This window comes from Salmo trutta, chromosome 2, assembly GCF_901001165.1.
Source record: "Salmo trutta chromosome 2, fSalTru1.1, whole genome shotgun sequence".
In the NCBI taxonomy this organism is placed as follows: domain Eukaryota; kingdom Metazoa; phylum Chordata; class Actinopteri; order Salmoniformes; family Salmonidae; genus Salmo; species Salmo trutta.
Genome location: NC_042958.1, coordinates 71,986,724 through 72,006,583, shown reverse-complemented (window position 1 = coordinate 72,006,583; position 19,860 = coordinate 71,986,724). Strand labels below are relative to the sequence as shown.

At 40.9% G+C, this 19,860-nt stretch overlaps 1 protein-coding gene across 2 annotated transcripts; it reads right to left on the bottom strand.

Annotated features, from left to right (window-relative positions):
• Nucleotides 1–566: 566 nt before the first annotated feature.
• si:ch211-214e3.5 (zinc finger protein 518A) lies at nt 567–19,612 on the bottom strand. 2 transcript variants are annotated; one of them, XM_029714056.1, is made up of 4 exons: nt 19,540–19,612; nt 19,186–19,336; nt 16,731–16,812; nt 567–5,159 (listed from the first exon to the last, which is right to left on the bottom strand). In XM_029714056.1, the coding sequence occupies exon 4, from the start codon at nt 5,139–5,141 to the stop codon at nt 840–842; it is 4,302 nt and encodes a 1,433-aa protein (XP_029569916.1). In that variant the 5' UTR covers nt 5,142–5,159; nt 16,731–16,812; nt 19,186–19,336; nt 19,540–19,612; the 3' UTR covers nt 567–839. The 2 variants fall into 2 exon arrangements, with proteins under 2 accessions (XP_029569916.1, XP_029569908.1); XM_029714048.1 differs by having other exon boundaries at nt 19,201–19,336.
• Between the last annotated feature and the right edge of the window lie 248 nt (nt 19,613–19,860).

Here is a 19,860-nt window from a genome sequence, read left to right as displayed (position 1 = left end):
AGGTGAACGGATGATCTCCACATGTGGGGTTCCCACCGTGAAGCATGGAGAAGGTGGTGTGACGGCGCTTTGCTGGTGACACTGTCAGTGATTTATTTAGAATTCAAGGCACACAACCAGCATGGTTAGGGTTAGCATTCTGAAGCAATACGACATCACATCTGGTTTGCGCTTAGTGGGACTATCATTTGTTTTTCAATAGGACCATGACCCAACACACCTCCAGGCTGTATAAGGGCTATTTGACCAAGAAGGAGCATGATGGAGTGCTGCATCAGATGACCTGGCCTCCCAATTGAGGTCATTTGGGATGAGTTGGACCACATAGTGTATGAAAAGCAGCCAACAAGTGCTCAGCCTATGTGGGAAGTCCTTAAAGACTGTTGGAAAAAGCATTTCAGGTGAAGCTGGTTGAGAGAATGCCAAGAGAGTGCAAAGCTATCATCAAGTCAAAGGGTGGCTACTTTGACGAATCTCAAATATAAAATATATTTTGATTCGTTTTAACACTTTTTGGGTTAACACATGATTCCATATGTGTTATTTCATAGTTTTGATGTCTTCCCTATTATTGTACAATTTAGAAAATAGTAAAAATAAAGAAAAACCCTTGAATGAGTAGGTGTGTCCAAACTTGACTGGTACGCGTTTCAGCTTACACCACACTTCAACAACCTCAAAAACCGTGATTCAATCATAGCTATTAGGGCATTTATGGGAATATAAACCGTTATAAGAATAAAGTATACTGATAAGTAATTTAAAAAATGCTTTAACCTCTCCATTTGTTCCACTCTATAGGACGGTATGTGGGCCAATCCAGGGGCTTTGTAACAGCTTTAAAACAGCTTATTCCAGTCTCTGGTTGCCTCCATGAGATGCCGCTGGCCGTGGCCAATCCACTCCTCTTGGTTCTTGAAGAGTCGACCACAAAACCAGCAGGCGAACATTGATGACCTCTCTGTACCTATAAATAAGGACTTCACCACCTCATACTTTTTCCTGCTAGACTTTCTAAACTTCAGTTTCAACAGAAATCGCTCTCGGACTCTGCTTTTTGAAGTCTGAAGTCTGGAGCCACTGCTTTGTGACGAGGGACATTTAGCCTTGGAGAATTTCCCCAGAAGTCTGGCTGGGCAGAGTTCAGCCAGAGCTTGAACCGTGTTTTGGGACAGTACCACCTTGGAAACAGCACCTTTGTACCTGTTGACGGACCTCATGATACTGGCCACTTCAGGAATGTCTGCATCAGGATGGTTGAGAACAACCACCGGCTGATTTCGGCGAGGGCACTTAATCTCCTGTAGTGAACTGAATGGATACAGTATCAGTGTCCTCTCTGCATCTTTGGGTACAGGCTCCCAGAGCAAGGGAGACCCTTTTTCAGTTACCGCCTTGCTCGAGAGCCTCCTCGCTTTAGTCAAGTGCTCTGGGAGTTCATCACACAATGCTTTCCTGCGCCTCTTCCTTTGACTTAGCTGGCGACCTGGCCTTGGGTCAAGGGGGGATTTATTCAGACCTACGTCCGTTATCTGCCTGACCCTACCTTGCAAGTTGGATTGGGGGGAAAGAAGATTTGAGAGCTGTGAGGCCGTGACAGGGTTGTGGGAGGCATTTTGTATGGATATCAGTTTTTTCACTCCGGTTGAGACTTTATTTGATGACATCAGAAAACACGGCATCTGTGTGGAATTTTTGGCCAGATAAATGGGCTTGTTGGCTGAGGAATGTGCACCACCAGAAAGGAACGCGCTACCATTGGCAGTTCTGACTATCTTATATACAACTTTATGTCCCCTACTTTCATTAGGTTGACCTTTCTGGTTCACAGACTTCCCATCAGGACTATTCATAAGCATCCCTGACTTAGCTGTAGAGATATACCTAACCAAGAAGGCTTGTCGCCCAGTGTGCAATGCAGTGGATCTGTTCACTGAGTTTGCAGACATTGTCAGAACTGGACGGGACAAAAGTGGAGACTGAGAGCTTAAGCGTGCCAATTTGCTACCAGCATTGTGGGGGGCCTGACCTACAGGGACTGGCCTCTGGACCAAGTAACAAGTCTGCGGTGACTTTATGGTATTTTCTCCAGTAGAACTATGTGCTGCACCCGACAAGACAAGAGGACCTTGAAGAGCTGTGCTGTTGACTAGGTAGTGGCTTGCACTAGTGCTAGATCCAGGCTGAACAGCAGACAACAGCATAGCACCTTTTTCACTAGCACCTACAGTCTGTCCTAGAATGCTGAAACTTCCACCATTGAGGGTGAGTGCCAGCCCTGTGGTTTTATTCTGTCTTTCAATTCCTGGCTTAACATAGGACACATTGATATGAGGAGTAGATTTGGTTATCAGCTTGAACCCTGGGTTGCCTTGGAGCTGCACAGGTACAGCGTACCGGTTCAACATCTGCTGCTTTCCCCCTGCCGTTTTAAGGATCCTTAGCATAGTCTTAGGTGGCTTGACAGAATCGTGGCTGGCAGCTGAGCAGCCTATTCTATCTTTTTCAAGCTGGTGGCTAATGATAGCATCCGAATGCTCCTCCAGTATGCGACCCAAGACGGCCAAACTACTTACGCTCCCTGTTGCCCTTTCCGACAAAGGAACACACTCCTCCATTTTTACAGTAGGTTGGACTTGGTGTGTAGACCCAGAGTGTCCATGATTTGCCTTCTCAGTTTCCACTGGGGTGGCCAAATCCACTACAGTAGCTATGCACTCATCGACCTCAACGTCACGGTCTGACACTCTTTCCATTGCATTCTCTGTCTCCGCTTCCCCATTTCCAGACCCCTCATCTGGAGGTTGTGGGGATGCAGCCAATGTCAAACTCCATTCTTTCATCCAAACACTTTCATCCTCTGTCGAAAGCTCTAATTGATTTTCACAAAGTTGTGTTGAGTAGGAGGAAATGCTTGATGTTTCCTTTGAGTAATTATGAAAACTAAACAACTCTTGGTTGGGAGAATTCTGATTTTTAGCATTAATATCAGTCTCTCTGGAGTTGACAAATTCAGCTGGGTGTGACTCCAGTTGGGCCGTCAGATCTGGCGATAAAGTTTCAGTTTTAGTCTTAGCAGCCACACTGGAATGAATCTTATCGGAAGTAGAATCAGAAGGATCCATCTCCTTGATAACTGAATGAGTCTTCTCAGCAGTATCATCAGAAGGTTGGATGTCACCAGTCATGGGTTCTGAGGGAGTCTTAGGTTTGTCATTGGAGGGTAAAGTCTCTCCTTTGGGCTGAGAGGAATTTCCATTGATGGGGTCACTGATCTTATCAGCAGTAGCTGTACTCATGTCACCAACTCCAAGCATGTTGATCGTCTCTTCAGAAACTGGTTTGGGAAGCATGGTCTCATAAGCGGATTCAGAAGGCATGGTATTATCTGTGAGTATTTTGGCTGGAAGGAGCTCCACAGCAGTCACATTAGGGCTTGAATAAGCAGACATTTTGTCTGCTGTATTGTTACTCAGTTTACCGTTCTCAATCGTGGAGTGATCTGACTCTTTAGTCATTGGAGAAACTGCCAAGGAAGGAATCTGGTCACCCTTAAACTTATGTTGTTTATCAATCCTCTGCTCCACTGTGTGTTTTGCTTTCTGTGCTAGTTTCTCCAGTATGGGCAATGTCTCCTCAATGCTAACGTCCTCTTCCTCTGGCTTCACTTGTACTGAAATTGCAGCATCACTATCAGTCCCTGAGGGGCTTAGAACAGCCAAGTAATGGGAGCTAGTATTTTCCCCATTTTCAGCCGAGTCTGAGCATTTACTTCCATCAGAGGTCGTGCCTATCATTGGGCAGTCCACTTCTAGCCCTGTAGATAAAATCTCACTTTCTGCGGAGAACTCCGGCTTTGCTGTTGGTATAACTTTGAGAACTAAATGCTTTTTACCGTCAACCATCTTGAAGCCCATTACTTTTGTAGTACAGTTAGGTGGAATAGAGATTTTATTTTTGACCATGAGAACAGTTAGTCCATTGGAGTTGTTGGGGTTTAGGGCGTCAGCCCCATAACTGTCAAAACTTTCCTGGGTCTTTGGTGGTGGTATAGATGATATAGCATGGGAGTCAATTTGTTGCTCATTCTTAAGAGCGCCTTTGAACCACTTCTTACTGTCCTTTTTCACGCCTACAGCCCTTTCATGGAACTGTTGGGATTCCTCCAATGTTTTCTCTGGTTTCAGCACCCTTCCATTTTGGTTATGTAAACCCACTCCAGGAAGAGAATTCAGTTTTGACATCCACTGGGATTCCTTTGATTGACCACCTGCAGCAAGGCTTTTCTTCAGCAGGAGTTTTAGTCCTGGAGAGGAGTTTGCCAGGGTATTGTTGCTGTCCTCCGTTGCTCTCCATACATTTTTCTTGTCTGCCTCCTCACCATGGACAGTTACCATGTGCTTTGTGAGGTATTCTCTCCGTGCTGCCCCATATCCACAGACCAGACACGTGAAGGGGAAGGTACCCGAGTAGAGTTTTAGGTGCCTCTGGTGCTCACCTCGGTTAGAGCTCACATGTTGACATTTCACACATTTGAGCTGGCTCTCATTGTGATGATGGATGTGCTGCACAAATGTTCCTGCGTCAACTGTTGAAAATTCACATTTTTCACAGTGAAAGTGGCCATTCTGACTGTGAGACATGATATAGTGTCTAGTGAGCAGGAGGAGAGAGTACTGTACATCATCATTACAGATCTCGCATGTGACTAAAGTGTTCCTGTGGCCGATCCGATGGCGCTGAAGTGCAGGGAACTCATTTGTGGCAAAGCCACACAAGTCACACGGATACGTCGGCAGGGTTCCCTTGTGGGCCCCCTGAAAATGTTTGAGGAGGTCATTGGGGCTGTAGGTAGCTTCACCCTTACACTCTGAACACCCAAAGCTAAGTATTTTTCCAGAAAAGACTGCACCCTGCTGTATTTTACATGGGGACTTCTTAGATGCTTTTCTGGCTGTCTTGTAACTACCCGACTCTTCAGATTTTTCATCGGGGTCACATTGGTCACTACATGGCAACACAGAAGATTGACCTGCCATCAGGTCTGTGTGGTCCTTTGTGGATTCCTTTTCTTCCTCAGCCTCCATGATGTCATCATGGCTTTCAGCGGGATCATCCTGTGTCATCAGGTCCTCTTCCATGCTTCAATATACAGGCTCCTATGAACAAGAGAAACGAGTGTCACAAAGATGCAATCTACCAGCACAAGACATCTTTCTCACTACGGAAACCGCCTTTGATTGAACAGTCAGTCAATCACAACTTGGGAATTCTGACTGACCTTGCAAATCAGGCATTGGTGTCAATGGAGAAATTGTGTGAAAACTAAAAATCAGGATTTTTGTCACTTCACAAATTTGAAAAATAAATTGTAAATCATGTTCATGGACAAAAATAAATGGTTACTTATGCTTATATGGCATGACCCTCTATGGAATCTATTCAATGTATTGTGTGATTTGTTACAGAATTACTAACTGACAAGCACAGTTTCTAATGATGTTACAGCTGTTCTTGAATGGCTCCGGTTCTGACTTAAACCTGCAATATGTAACTGTGGGCGATCCTAACAAATTCACATAGAAATGTGTGTAATAGATCTGTCATTATCATAGAAAGCAAGTCTAAGAAGCAATAGATCTGTTCTGTGTGCGCCACTTCTGTGCTTCCCATTCTTCAGTTTTGTTTTTGCGTCTTTTACTTTCGGCGCTGAAAAGACAATATTTTTGTCCCGTTTCCTGGTTGCTAAACTATTAGAAGTTTACCAACCAGGAAATGGCAAAGCAATTTCTGCATAGTGCTTCTTTAAAAACCTTAATTGAATCAAACAATATAATAATGGACATATTGCTGCAGGCTAAAAGGCTCAGCCGACTTGACCCAACGCAATGATTCGGACACAGTAGATAATGTTCAGTGGATTTTTCAGAAAGGGCATAATAACATTACAACTCACATTACTTTTCTGGTATGCCTACTACTTTAAATGGACGAAGTCCAGGTAAAATCCTAAAAGGAAAACCTGCTATCACTTTAATTTAAGGAAATCAAAACCTTTGAAAAAGCTGATATGAACGCTATATTAATGCTAAGTAGGAAGGAGTCTCACATGACAAGGGAACAATGTTTCAAATTATTGCATTGTTCTTAAAAAAAAAGCTTAATAAAAAAAGTGTAACTATGATCCTTCAAGACATGAACAAACATACTAGCTTTAGTCATATAACCTGGGACCTGACACCCTGAATTCAAGTTTATGCAGCTCAACAACCGATGGCAGGCACAACACCAAAACATGTAATCAAGGGTTCAAATCATCAGCGGATTTGGAAATCTTACAGTAAATCTTAATCACATGGCTTTGCATCTGATGGACACCCGACACCACAACCTTTCAAAAGAAAATACAAACAGGAGTACTTGTTAAGACAGAGGTCAAAACTAAAGACATTTAAAAATAGTTGGACAACCCTCTTTGTAAGCTTTAAAAGGATATCAAAATCAACCTTAAAATGAAGATCTGGATGTCAGTTAAAATCAAAGGAGTGTGGTCAAAAGACTTGATAAGGCATTACCCTTCCATGACTTAGGAAGGCTATGTGCTGTAGCCGTCATTCAGAATTTGCCAATCAATTTCCCCACTGTCTATTGCCTCCAAAGTCTCAACCTCCCGCATTCATGCCCAACGCAAATACATCGATTGACTATGATCTATGTCTGCGGTATGCGTGTATGCCTACATTTGTCATCACTAGTTACCACAGCTACAAAGTCATAAAGCCTGCCTATTCTACAATTTATCTTCTTAAAATCGTTTTTTAAACCTAACCTTAACCACACTGCTAAACCTATGCCTAACCTTAAATTAATACCAAATAACCTATTTAAAATTTGTGGCTGTGGTAACCCTACACTTTGTGTAGCAGTTAGCGATGATGCTAATGACAACCATCTTCTGTTAGAGATGGAAAGGTTTTCTCAAAAACATTTCTCAATTAAATGTTAACTAGAAATTAGCTAGCCTATGCCTACCTGGCAGAATGATATCGTGATTATTTGCATCAATCCAGTGGCCATTTGTTTTGCAAACACTGCAATCACAACCGCTACAGAAACATAGCTAAACAAACATTAATTTGCTGATGCACACATGCATTAAAAGGGTAACTGCACCCCAAAATCAAAATTTCGTAGATTTTTCCTAGACCTCCAAGGTAGTTTCTAAATGTTTTAAGTCCACAATAATGCTTAAAGCACAACAAAAATTGGATGTTCTTCTAGTAAACAAAATGTATGTTTATGTGACCAAAAAACTTAACCTGGGAAAAACAAAAAACGGACAACCAAACTTTTTTTTTAATATATAAAATGATTTTACAAGGCTCTATTACTTACATTCAAAAGGTGTACACTTAACCTTTTCCCGTGTGAATTCCAAATATCTCTAACGGTCGCCCCAGCGTGAGTTGTTTTATGCACGTGATGTCAAAATGCACTCACTTTTCCAAAATGTGATTGTTACGCAACAGGACAGTTAACCTGCGCTGCCTGCTAATTGTTTCAATTTGTCAATTTCAAATTATTTCCTAACGAAATGTATTTTCTAACTTGAATTTAGGGGTGTTCTGCCTCATTAATTCACATAGAAGTAGCCAAGTATTCATCCCCCTTGGGGCTTTTCCTATTTTGTTGCATTACAACCTATAATTTAAATGAATATTTATTAGGATTTCATGTAATGGACATACACAACATAGTCCAAATTGAAAGTGAAAAAATATATACACTTGTTTCAAAGAATTCTAAAAAATGTAAAACTGAAAAGTGGTGCGATCATACGTATTCACCCCTTTGCTATGAAGCCCCTAAATAAGATCTGGTGCAACCAAGTCACATAATTAGTTAAATAAAGTCCACCTGTGTGCAATCTAAGTGTTATATGATCTGTCACATGATCTCAGTATACATGCACCTTTTCTTAAAGGCCCCAGGGTCTACAACACCACTAAGCAAGGGGCATCCCCAAGGAAGTGGCACCATGAAGACCAAGGAGCTCTCCAAACAGGTCAGGGACAAAGTCGTGGAGAAGTACAGATCAGGGTTGGGTTATACATTTTTTTATCAGAAACGTTGAACTTCCCACAGAGCACCATTAAATCCATTATTAAAAAAATTGAAAGAATATGGCACCACAACAAACCTGCCAAGAGAGGGCCGCCCACCAAAACTCACGGACCAAGCAAGGAGGGCATTAATCAGAGAGGCAACAAAAAGACCAAAGATAACCCTGAAGGAGCTGCAAAGCTCCACAGCGGAGATTGGAGTATCTGCCTATAGGACCACTTTAAGCCAACACCACCATGCGTTGCTTGTTTCACACAAAAAAAATAATAATTGCATATTCAAAGTGGTAGGCATGTTGTGTTAATCAAATGATACAACCCCCCCCCAAAAAATATATTTTAATTCCAGGGTGTAAGGCAACAAAATAGGAAAAATGTCAAGGGGGAGAATACTTTCGCAAGTCACTGTACTTTTTTGAAGGTTGTACTGATTATGATGAGCTAATGCTGTTTGTTGACATTATACAATGCATTCTGGGTATCACGTAAACGTCTGTCAGACCAAAGATGTTATAATGAGGTAAAGGAATGGTTCACGCATCTTTCAAGTAAACTTCCGGAAGTGAATGATAGTAAATTACACACCCCTTCAACATGCATACTGCAAACAGACCAAACTCATCTTGTCTCCTCTTATCTTTGGGCGACGTGAAAAAACAAACATGGTGGCGCGCGAAAACTAGCCATCGTCGGATTACTACACATCGAAGTGTTTCTCTATTTTTATCAATGGTGAGCTCAACCGTGATGTGATGAACTGTGAATAGTAATTGCTACTAGCTAATTCATATTGTGCTTTATGTCAGCTGAGTGTTAGCTAAATATGACCACTTGTGTTACGTCAATCTTTCCCCAGAGTTAATACTAATGTATGCTGTCGCTACTTCTGTGACTGTCTGAACATTGCATCCAAAAATAAACTGGTCACATTCATGACAACTTTGTAAGGACTGCGTTTGTGCAAAATATTTCTGTGAAAAAAAGTGGCCAGCTGAAACATTGACTGTTGCATCAATCGAAACTGGACAGAGGTTTGAGCGTACCCTGTAGGGACCACTGTAGAATGATCACACCCATTTGTTGGTACATGTCAAAGGGCTAAAAGGGCAATTCCGCCACTTTTCAACCTCAAATTCATGATCTCCAGCGCCAAACCAGTGTCTACATGTGAAAAAAGCACGTTTCTATGATCAGTGGTTAAAAAGAAGGTCCTAAAAAAAATGCTTCTCTGTGACATCACAGGATAGGATTTAAAAAAGGGATTTTCAAAACCTGCTACTAGTTTCTAGCCCAAGAGCGGGTATTTGCTTGCTCCCCACATCACCACAAATCTCATAGTGTTTGAAAATCACATTTTTTTTATCAATGTTTCAACTGATGATATCATCAGATGTAACATTAAAAATGTATTTGTTTCTACAAAACTTAGAAATGCGCCATTTTCACATATGTTGACACTAGTATTGTGCTGGAGATAATGAAGTTACCCTTTAAGTGACAGATTCCTGTTTGTCACACTCAAGTCCACAAAGTGAATATTTATTCACTTCAAATCATGAAATTTATTAAATCAGTAACAAGATGGAAATTTTCCCATGAAGAAAATTTTTGCGGCAGTGGAAGAGGATTATAACATTTTACTAAAGTGAAGCGGTGAGATATAGTCAAAAGGTTAACATTAAAATATCTGGTCTGATTACCCCACTATATCAACCTTCGAGTGTGGGGCAGTTACATCACATATTTCATCACAAATAACTACTCAGACTACTAAACATTTAATAATGAAGGAATTTGAAGAGTTATCGGGTATTATTTTGGGAGAGAAATATGATGGTGCATCTCGTGGAAGAAGTTATGACATTTTCAAAGTTGTGCCGAAAAATTGTGGCTGGTGTATTAGAGAGCAACTTTTATTAATAGTTGATAGTAGCCTTCAGTGGGACAGGGTTCGACATTAACACTGGGGCAAGTCCCCCAAAAAATATCAGACAAGCAGAATATACATTTAAGTGTACATTGTTTTTTTTGTTGTATCAACCGATTTCTGCAGATCGCATCAGAATATAATTGTATTGCATTGAAAGGTGATCTGTCAATCACTTGCGGTCCCGAGATCAAAAGCTTTTGAGATCAAAGTGCTGATATTCCTTGCTAGTTGAGTTATTTACCCAGTTATAGCAAGTCTTGGGTCAGCCAACAAGGTTTGTGCGGTCATGAAAATCCTGGAAAAGTAAAGATGTATGAGTCACCTGTGTGTGCCAGTGCGACTGGGACCGAGAGAGACATTACAGCATGTAGGCTACAAAATAATAAGACAACAGACAGACTAGATAGCCAATTCAAAACATAGTGTAGCCTGGCTAGTTAACTATTTAGCATCTATTAAATGTCATTGTCATGTCCGATGTCCAAAATCGGAATAACTGCAAATGAACGAGTGTGTTAATAAACCAAAGCTAAATACTCCTGTTGTAAACCGCCTCACAAGTGCTCAAAATTGGGCATTGCGAAATAAATCCGACAGTTGGCCTGCTGGGATTCCCCTATATTCAACATTGGTCATGTCATTCCGACAATGTTAAAAAATTCTTAGAATAGCCCAGCATAAATGACAAATAACACCCAATGCTGTCAAAAGATCTCCACTGAAATCTGAATACTTTTGCCTTACAGTGCAGATACAGTGCATTCGAAAAGTATTCAGACCCCTTGACTTTTTCCACATTTTGTTATGTTGTTACAGCCTTATTCTAAAATGGATTCATGTTTTTCCGCAATCTACACACAATACCGCATAATGACAAAGCGAACAGGTTTAGAAACAGAAATACCTTATGTAAATAAGTATTCAGACCCTTTGCTATGACACTCGAAATTGAGCTCAGGTGCATCCTGTTTCCATTGATCATCCTTGTGATGTTTTTACAACTTGATTGGAGTCCACCTGTAGTAAAGGACATTCAGAGACTTATCCCAAGGCCACTCCTGCGTTGTCTTGGCTGTGTGCATAGGGTCGTTGTCCTGTTGGAGGATTAAACTTCACCCCAGTCTGAAGTCCTGAGCGCTCTGGAGCAGGTTTTCATCAAGGATCTTTCTGTACTTTGCTCTATTAATCTTTCCCTTGATCCTGACTAGTCTCCCAGTCCCTGCCAATGAAAAACATCCCCACAGCATGATGCTGCCACCACCATGCTTCACCGTAGGGATGGTGCCAGGTTTCCTCCAGACGTGACGCTTGGCATTCAAGCCAAAGAGTTTAATCTTGGTTTCATCAGATCAGAGAATCTTGTTTCTTATGGTTCGGGTGTCCTTTAGATGCCTTTTGGCAAACTCCAAGCAGGCTGTCATGTGCCTTTTACTGCACTCTACCATAAAGGCCTGATTGGTGGCATGCCGCAGAAATGGTTGTCCTTCTGGGAGGTTCTCCCATCTCAACAGAGTAACTCTAGAGCTCTGTCAGAGTGACCATCGGGTTCTTGGTCACCTCCCTGACCAAGGCCCTTCTACCCCAATTGCTCAGTTTGGCCGGGCAGCCAGTTCTTGGAAGAGTCTTGGTGGTTTCAAACTTCTCCTATTTAAGAACAATGGAGGCCACTGTGTTCTTGGGGACCTTCAATGCTGCAGAATTGTTTGGGTACCCTTCCCCAGATCTGTGCCTCGACACAATCCTGTCTCGGAGCTCTACAGACAATTCCTTCGACCTCATGGCTTGGTGTTTGCTCTGACATAGACACGTGTGTGCCTTTCCAAAGCATGTCCAATCAATTGAATTTACCATAGGTGGAGTGCAATCAAGTTGTAGAAACATCTCAAGTATGAGCAATGGAAACAGGATGCACCTGAGCTCAATTTTGAGTCTCATAGAAAAGGGTCTGAATACTTACGTAAATAAGCTGTTTTTTGCTACAATTTCTAAAAAAAACTCTTTTCGCTTTGCCATTATGGGGTGTTTTGTGTAGACTGATGAGGATTGTTTTTATTTAATTCAATTTAGAATAAGGCTGTAACAACAAAATGTGGAAAAAGGGAAGGGGTCTGAAAACTTTCCGAATGCACTGAAGAATGGGACAAAGTGATTATTAGTCAGTGCTTGCGTCCGTAGCAGTTTGTATGAATTTGAGTGGTTACATACAATACATGTCAGAATGGCTGTGACAGGGGGACTGTTGCTGTACTCCCAGGTAAGGCCCTTGCTTCTGGAATCACTGAAAACCCCAGTATTCAGTCAGGAAGCTTGAAGATGTGTGTTACCATCCAAGCCCATGTCATAGCATGCAGTGGAGATTACAATAAATGCATTATGTTCCTTTCATCACCAAAGCCATGTTCACTGCACATGTTGGTGAACAATTCAACCCTTTTGTTAGTTACATTGATATATGGAAATTCACATACACATTCAGTTCATAAGCATTGACTGTAATACCTCTAGGGTCCTGTGGTGAAAGACTGGTATTGGGCAACAGCTTTCTTCCGGGGCCCGTATTCATAAAACGTCTTCAGAGTAGGAAAAGTGATCTAGGACCAGCTCCCCCTGTCAATGTAATCACTAATTGCGATAAAGGCAAAAATCTTAAAATCAGAATTTCTAATCTGAGATGCTTTGGAATACAAGCCCTGGTCTGACTGCATGCTGAATTTCTAGTGATCTAACTCCCTCTTCATCTGAAATGAAACACCACCAAAAACATGAATTAGACTAGTCAGTCAGTAACTTAATTAACTAATGTAAATGTGCACAAGTTTATTCTGACAAATTATACCAAACCAACACAGCCTATTTGCAGTGAAATCAAGAGGAGCATTTTTCTTGTGAAGCAATAAACAGGCAGGGGAATGAAAAACTGCAGTTTTACAAAAAGTGTTCAGAATGGTCAGTATTATAGCTAGAAAATATATACAGTGGGGGAAAAAAGTATTTGATCCCCTGCTGATTTTGTACGTTTGGCCACTTACAAAGAAATGATCAGTCTATAATTTTAATGGTAGGTTTATTTGAACAGTGAGAGAGAATTACAACAAAAAAATCCAGAAAAACGCATGTCAAACATATTATAAAATGATTTGCATTTTAAATGGAGGGAAATAAGTATTTGACCCCTCTGCGAAACATGACTTAGTACTTGGTGGCAAAACCCTTGTTGGCAATCACAGAGGTCAGACGTTTCTTGTAGTTGGCCACCAGGTTTGCACACATCTCAGGAGGGATTTTGTCCCACTCCTCTTTGCAGATCTTCTCCGAGTCATTAAGGTTTCGAGGCTGACGTTAGGCAACTCGAACCTTCAGCTCCCTCCACAGACTTTCTATGGGATTAAGGTCTGGAGACTGGCTAGGCCACTCCAGGACCTTAATGTGCTTCTTCTTGAGCCACTCCTTTGTTGCCTTGGCCGTGTGTTTTGGGTCACTGTCATGCTGGAATACCCATCCACGACCCATTTTCAATGCCCTGGCTGAGGGAAGGAGGTTCTCACCCAAGATTTGACGGTACATGGCCCCGTCCATCGTCCCTTTGATGCGGTGAAGTTGTCCTGTTCCCTTAGCAGAAAAACACCCCCAAAGCATAATGTTTCCACCTCCATGTTTGACGGTGGAGATGGTGTTCTTGGGGTCATAGGCAGCATTCCTCCTCCTCCAAACACAGCAAGTTGAGTTGATGCCAAAGAGCTCCATTTTGGTCTCATCTGACCACAACACTTTCACCAGTTGTCCTCTGAATCATTCAGATGTTCATTGGCAAACTTCAGACGGGCATGTATATGTATTCTTGAGCAGGGGGACCTTGCAGGCGCTGCAGGATTTCAGTCCTTCACGGCATAGTGTGTTACCAATTGTTTTCTTGGTGACTATGGTCCCAGCTGCCTTGAGATCATTGACAAGATCCTCCCGTGTAGTTCTGGGCAGATTCCTCACCGTTCTCATGATCATTGCAACCCCACGAGGTGAGATCTTGCATGGAGCCCCAGGCAGAGGGATATTGACAGTTCTTTTGTGTTTCTTCCATTTGTGAATAATCGCACCAAATGTTGTCACCTTCTCACCAAGCTGCTTGGCGATGGTCTTGTAGCCCATTCCAGCCTTGTGTAGGTCTACAATCTTCTCCCTGACATCCTTGGAGAGCTCTTTGGTCTTGGCCATGGTGGAGAGTTTGGAATTTGATTGATTGATTGCTTCTGTGGACATGTGTCTTTTTTACAGGTAACAAGCTGCGGTTAGGAGCACTCCCTTTAAGACTGTGCTCCTAATCTCAGCTCGTTACCTGTATAAAAGACACCTGGGAGCCAGAAATCTTTCTGATTGAGAGGGGGTCAAATACTTATTTCCCTCATTAAAATGCAAATCAAGTTATAACATTTTTGACATGCGTTTTTCTGGATATTTTGTTGTTATTCTGTCTCTCACAGTTCAAATAAACCTACCATTAAAATTATAGACTGATCCTTTCTTTATCAGTGGGCGAACGTACAAAATCAGCAGGGGATCAAATACTATTTTCCCCCACTGTAGTTATTTTCTAGAAACCTAGCTACAGTCTACTTCGCTAGCTAAGGTGGTGAACTCAGACTGATGGTGGGAGTTAGGGTAACAGTCAACTTTCCTTCAGCAGTTTCAATCTAGCTTGCTAATGGCATTTTATCAACTTTAACAATCAGATGGATAGCTTAGCAAATATAGCATTTCATTTCCCCCTGGCATGTAAAACTGCCTGATCCAGCTTTCCAGCTGCTAGTAAAGTAGCATGAATAAGTCAGAAGCCAGCAAGCAATGCCAAGTTCATGCCTTTTACCAACAAAAATCATGTAAACGTAAGTATAAGAGAGAATTATTTTAGGACTTCAGGCCTAGGAGTAATAGTTACTTGTTTGCAAAACTGGCGTCTTCACCATATGTTGTCCCCAGTCAGCTCCAGAGTCTTCACCTGAACGAACGTCTTAGGTAAAATCACAGGCTGCGTCATGCACTTGAGGGGAGCATTGCTTACTAGCGCATGTGCTTCACACGTCTTTTTCTTAGCAGCCCAAATTTTTGGGGGTTGTTTCGCCATTCACAGGGGGTGTATGTATATTATATTGTCAAATGTAAATTGCAACATGGCATTTAAGCCCATGTGCCCATTAAGCCCACACCAATCTTTGGATTCAAATAAAAAAAACGAAAAAAGTATTCTGCTGTTTAATGTTTCAACTAATTCATCTGGATGTTACATCCATAAATTATTTTATTCTAAGCTAATCAGATGTTTTATTAAGTTATTGACAATTGTGTAAGTTCACATTAAGTGGCCAATTTCAAAGCTATTAAAAAAAATAACAAAAAACTTATGTTGAGGCTTCCCACAGATAACATTGTTTACTAACTTCTCAGATAAGTGATCATAATTTATCTCAAATTAAGAGATCAATGTGCTGCTATATGCACATGTTAGCATATTTAAATGAACATTCATTACCATTTCTTGCCAATTTAAAATATGTGTTTTTCATGCTAGCAGTCGTACCTGCATGTCACAGTAGTTATGTTGCTACAACAACATACATTTAAAAATGCAATTTTTGTAAATTTGACATTTATCTCAGGTGAGCTTAAAGGGTACATTAGCATGAAAAGCACTCCCTCTATACAGAATGCAAATGAAAATAAAGCAATATTGTTCAATATGATCAATACTAACTTTGCATAATATTGTAGTCTATAGTGTATATGTATACCCCAAACCATTGGCTTCCAAATATTTTATGGGTAGATTTGTGATTGGTCAAGAGCATTTATTTATTTTTCACGCATATCCATATTTTGTATATATAATTCAAATAGTGAAATAATGTCAACTGCCCATCCCTAACAGGAGCCACGTATGATGAGCCGTGTTGGTTGGGAATTTTGGGGAGGTGTGCGGTCGGGGCTGTGCATCCCTGCTTTTATGCACAAATATTGATATAACAACTATCATGTCAAAGTAAACTTACAGTCACACGATGCTATGTTGTGTGGTCCTCACACTGCGACTTGGAAAAGCATGCACAGTGTATTAGGCCACAGATGTAATAAGTTATGATGAACGTCACAGGGTGGTGAAAGTGCACGGTGATGAGCTTGACACTCCTTTCCAATAATTATCACCTCTGGTTGGAAAAAGACGATATTCGTATGAAAATCTGTTGCAAATTAGATGGAAGCTTAGCTAATGATGACTTCACAAAATTCCAATGTGAGATCAGATGGTCTCATGCTTTATTCTTGTGGCTTTTTCATTGTAATCAAGATTATTTTCACACTGAATTCTGTGTTAGGCCTATATCTCAATGTTACCACTAAAAGAAAAACAGTATTCCACACAGCATATGCACATTTGTTGGTGCAATTGCCTTGTATCAGATAATAAATTATGGTAGGCTTTACAGACTAAGATTAAAGAACAGCATGACAAACTGTATTGACTGAAATTGATTGAAACTTAACTACTGTATGTCTGTTGTATGCACATCCTAATTCATCTTTTACAAAATGATCAAGACTGAACTGGATGCATCAATAGAATACTTGCTCAACAAAAAGGAACCTCAGAAATGACATCCTTTGTTTTTATTATGACTATTTGAATTTACCTTTACCCCTTCCAAGGAAGCCTTAACATGAATGTTCTGTCTTCTCCCTCAGGGTTGGTGATGTGGGGATGGGCTCCGCAAGCTGTCAGATAAATTGCAAAATGATTAACATCACCACTGCTTCCATTTATTGTGTGGACTGATTACATGGTTTTGATGTCCATTTATTGTCATCATAATTCTGTTTGTGTAAATTGGTAAAATATTGAATGAAAGGTAAAGACTATCAATATGGTTAAATGAAGGGTAAGATTCAGATTATGGTTGAGACTCAACAATGAGACTCAGCAATGTGACATTGCCACAAGCAGCAGGATTAACCAATAATATTGCAGATGAGCGCGATGCAAGACAAAGTATCTGCACACGTACACTTCACTGTGCTGCAACGGGATACAACAGCACAGAAATTTAGCCTCACACTTTATGCTCTTAGTTGTTGCGTTAGTCGGCCCGATATTGTTATTTAGTCTACCTTAGGGTTGGGCAATATCCAGATTTTCATACCAGTAGCCTAGTGGTTAGAGCGTTGGACTTCTAACCGAAAAGTTGCAAGATCAAATCCCCGAGCTGACAAGGTACAAAATCTGTTGTTCTGCCCCTGAACAAGGCAGTTAACCCACTGTTCCTAGGCCGTCATTGAAAATAAGAATTTCTTCTTAACTGACTTGCCTAGTTAAATAAAGGTAATAAAAAAATATACTGTTTCTGTACCATACCGGGGTCTACGGTATTACCGAATGTACACAGAAGGGGCAGTATTTCTAAAAAAATAAAAGTTACAAATTAGGCAACAGGGATCTTGATCCAGGAGGGGATTGGATGCATCTGCTGTAACCAATAAGCTTGATCTTGACATCTAGCCACTTAGCTAGCAAGTTAGCATACCAAATGCATAGCTGGAGCCCTGAGATGGATATAATGTATTTGACAAACCTTCAAATTTCTTATAGTTATACTTTACTTTAGTTATAAGCAGTGGTGTACCACACACCCCCACAAGGCAGTGGTGCCCCCCCCACATAAATAAATGTTTTTTGGGGGGCGGTATTGAAAGTCATACTGTCGGTATTTCGGAATATACCGTATACCGGGGTATCGCCCAAGCCTACTCAACCTTTAAGTTTAACATCACATTATTGGATATAGGCACGCGTTGAAAGAGGACACTCCTTTTCCAATATAGCCTAACTGCCAACCAACTCCAAGGATTTAGGTTTGATTTTAACTTTAAAGGCCACGTAACTAATTCTGCTAGGGCAAAATATAGTTGTCAACAAGCACAAATGGCAGTCTAAATAGCTGGCTTTCTAATGTCAGACTTATTTGCACAGGATCCTTCGAAGGTTGGGTATTAGCACACAACCCATGTTTTTTGACCCAACCAAGAAAACTGCATAACTGACCCTGGAGCATTGGCTGGTGACCATGTTTGAAAAAATAGCCACCGGGATTTACAAATTCTGTGATGTCCCAGCACTACACAACTAAAAAATACATAACTGAGTGAGATGTTGTGCCACCATCCCAAAAGACACATTTCCATCCTCACTGCTAACGAATACTACATTTGCTGCATTAACCTAGCCTATGCAACTCATGCATGCATTTCACAAGGCAACCAAACCATAAACTATTCTCTAATTCTACCACATTTTCTGTGGAAAAAAAATATCAAATTAATAGCAGTATGTGGTAAATGTATTAATTTTACAATATGATAGCATAATGATATTAACACTAATGTCCTTCAAAATGTGTAGGTCTGTGTGTTGTTATCGAAGAGGGTCCCTATAGGAAGCAGCTAGGATAACGTACATTGTGGAAATGTTTTTTATTCCCTGCATCCTACAAACAACGATCAACAGAACATCATGGGCCAGAACATCGGATCCTTACCCACACCAAAGCAAAACGACACAATAAGTACAGTGTGTGCCCCCAAACAATTTTATGTCTCAGTAAGCTAACGTTACTTCACAACAGGCAACAACTACCAATATTTGTGGAAGACAGACAAATCCCACCTCGTGTGTATACATTGTAAACAGATAAATTACTTGACAAAAATACAATTTTAAAATGTACTTTTCCGGTAGCTAGCTACCTATACAGACTCGACATTCTCTAACTTTGAAAAAACGAAGACGTATAGCATACATCACCAGTGGAAAGCATGGGGCAATGTTTATCTAGACAATTTATATTGCTCTACGTACCTCGTCAACTTCATCCGTGATACTGACAAATAAATACTTTATATTGGGACTCTATAGTAAGAACTTGTTCAATAACCGGTTATTTGAATACAAAAATAGAGCTTACCCCCACCCACGCCAGAAATAACGCCTCATAATGGAAATGTATGGTTAGCGATGATTTATATAGACATTATCCACTGTGACGCAATGTAAACCCTTGCGATTGTTAAAATTACAGTTGAAAAAAGGTTTACCGTTGATGAATTTACCTTCCTTTTCTCTTCAGCCTTGCAGCTCAGCGACGGCGGCCATGACAGCTCCATCCGGGTACTACTACTACTTCTTCTTTGGTATCATGGCGTTTGCACAATTGTTTGTGCATGCCGCCGCTATGGAGCCAGGTACCTGCATAAAGGTTGAATGTGCGTATTGTTAGGATCGTAATAAGATCCATATATAAATTGTTAGGGTCGTAAGAAAAGCCTTGCGTGAGAAATGAACTGAACGTGAAATTTCATCTGTGAACATACAAACACCATGTTACGATTACGGAATAACATTTTAGGCTTGAACAAATCTCGAGTTGTAATTCTGACATACAATAATACCTTTCAGAGTTTAGGCAGTTTCATCTCAGCAACAACAAAAAAACATACACCAAGCGGCCTGTGAGGAGTGCTACCCAAACAAGAAAAACAGAGTATAAAAAAACGGACGTTTTCAAGTTAAAAGTCTCCATTATTTATTTATTTTTTACTTTATTTAACTAGGGAAGTCAGTTAAGAACAAATTCTTATTTTCACAGATGGCCTAGGAACAGTGGGTTAACTGCCTTGTTCAGTGGCACAAAGAATGATTTTTACCTTGTCAGCTCAGGGATTCAATCTTGCAACCTTTCAGTTACTAGTCCAACACTCTAACCACTAGGC

What these genes read in the sequence shown, in the direction of transcription:
- si:ch211-214e3.5 (XM_029714056.1), bottom strand. Translation starts at nt 5,141, where the DNA reads ATGGAAGAGGACCTGATGACACAGGATGATCCCGCTGAAAGCCATGAT.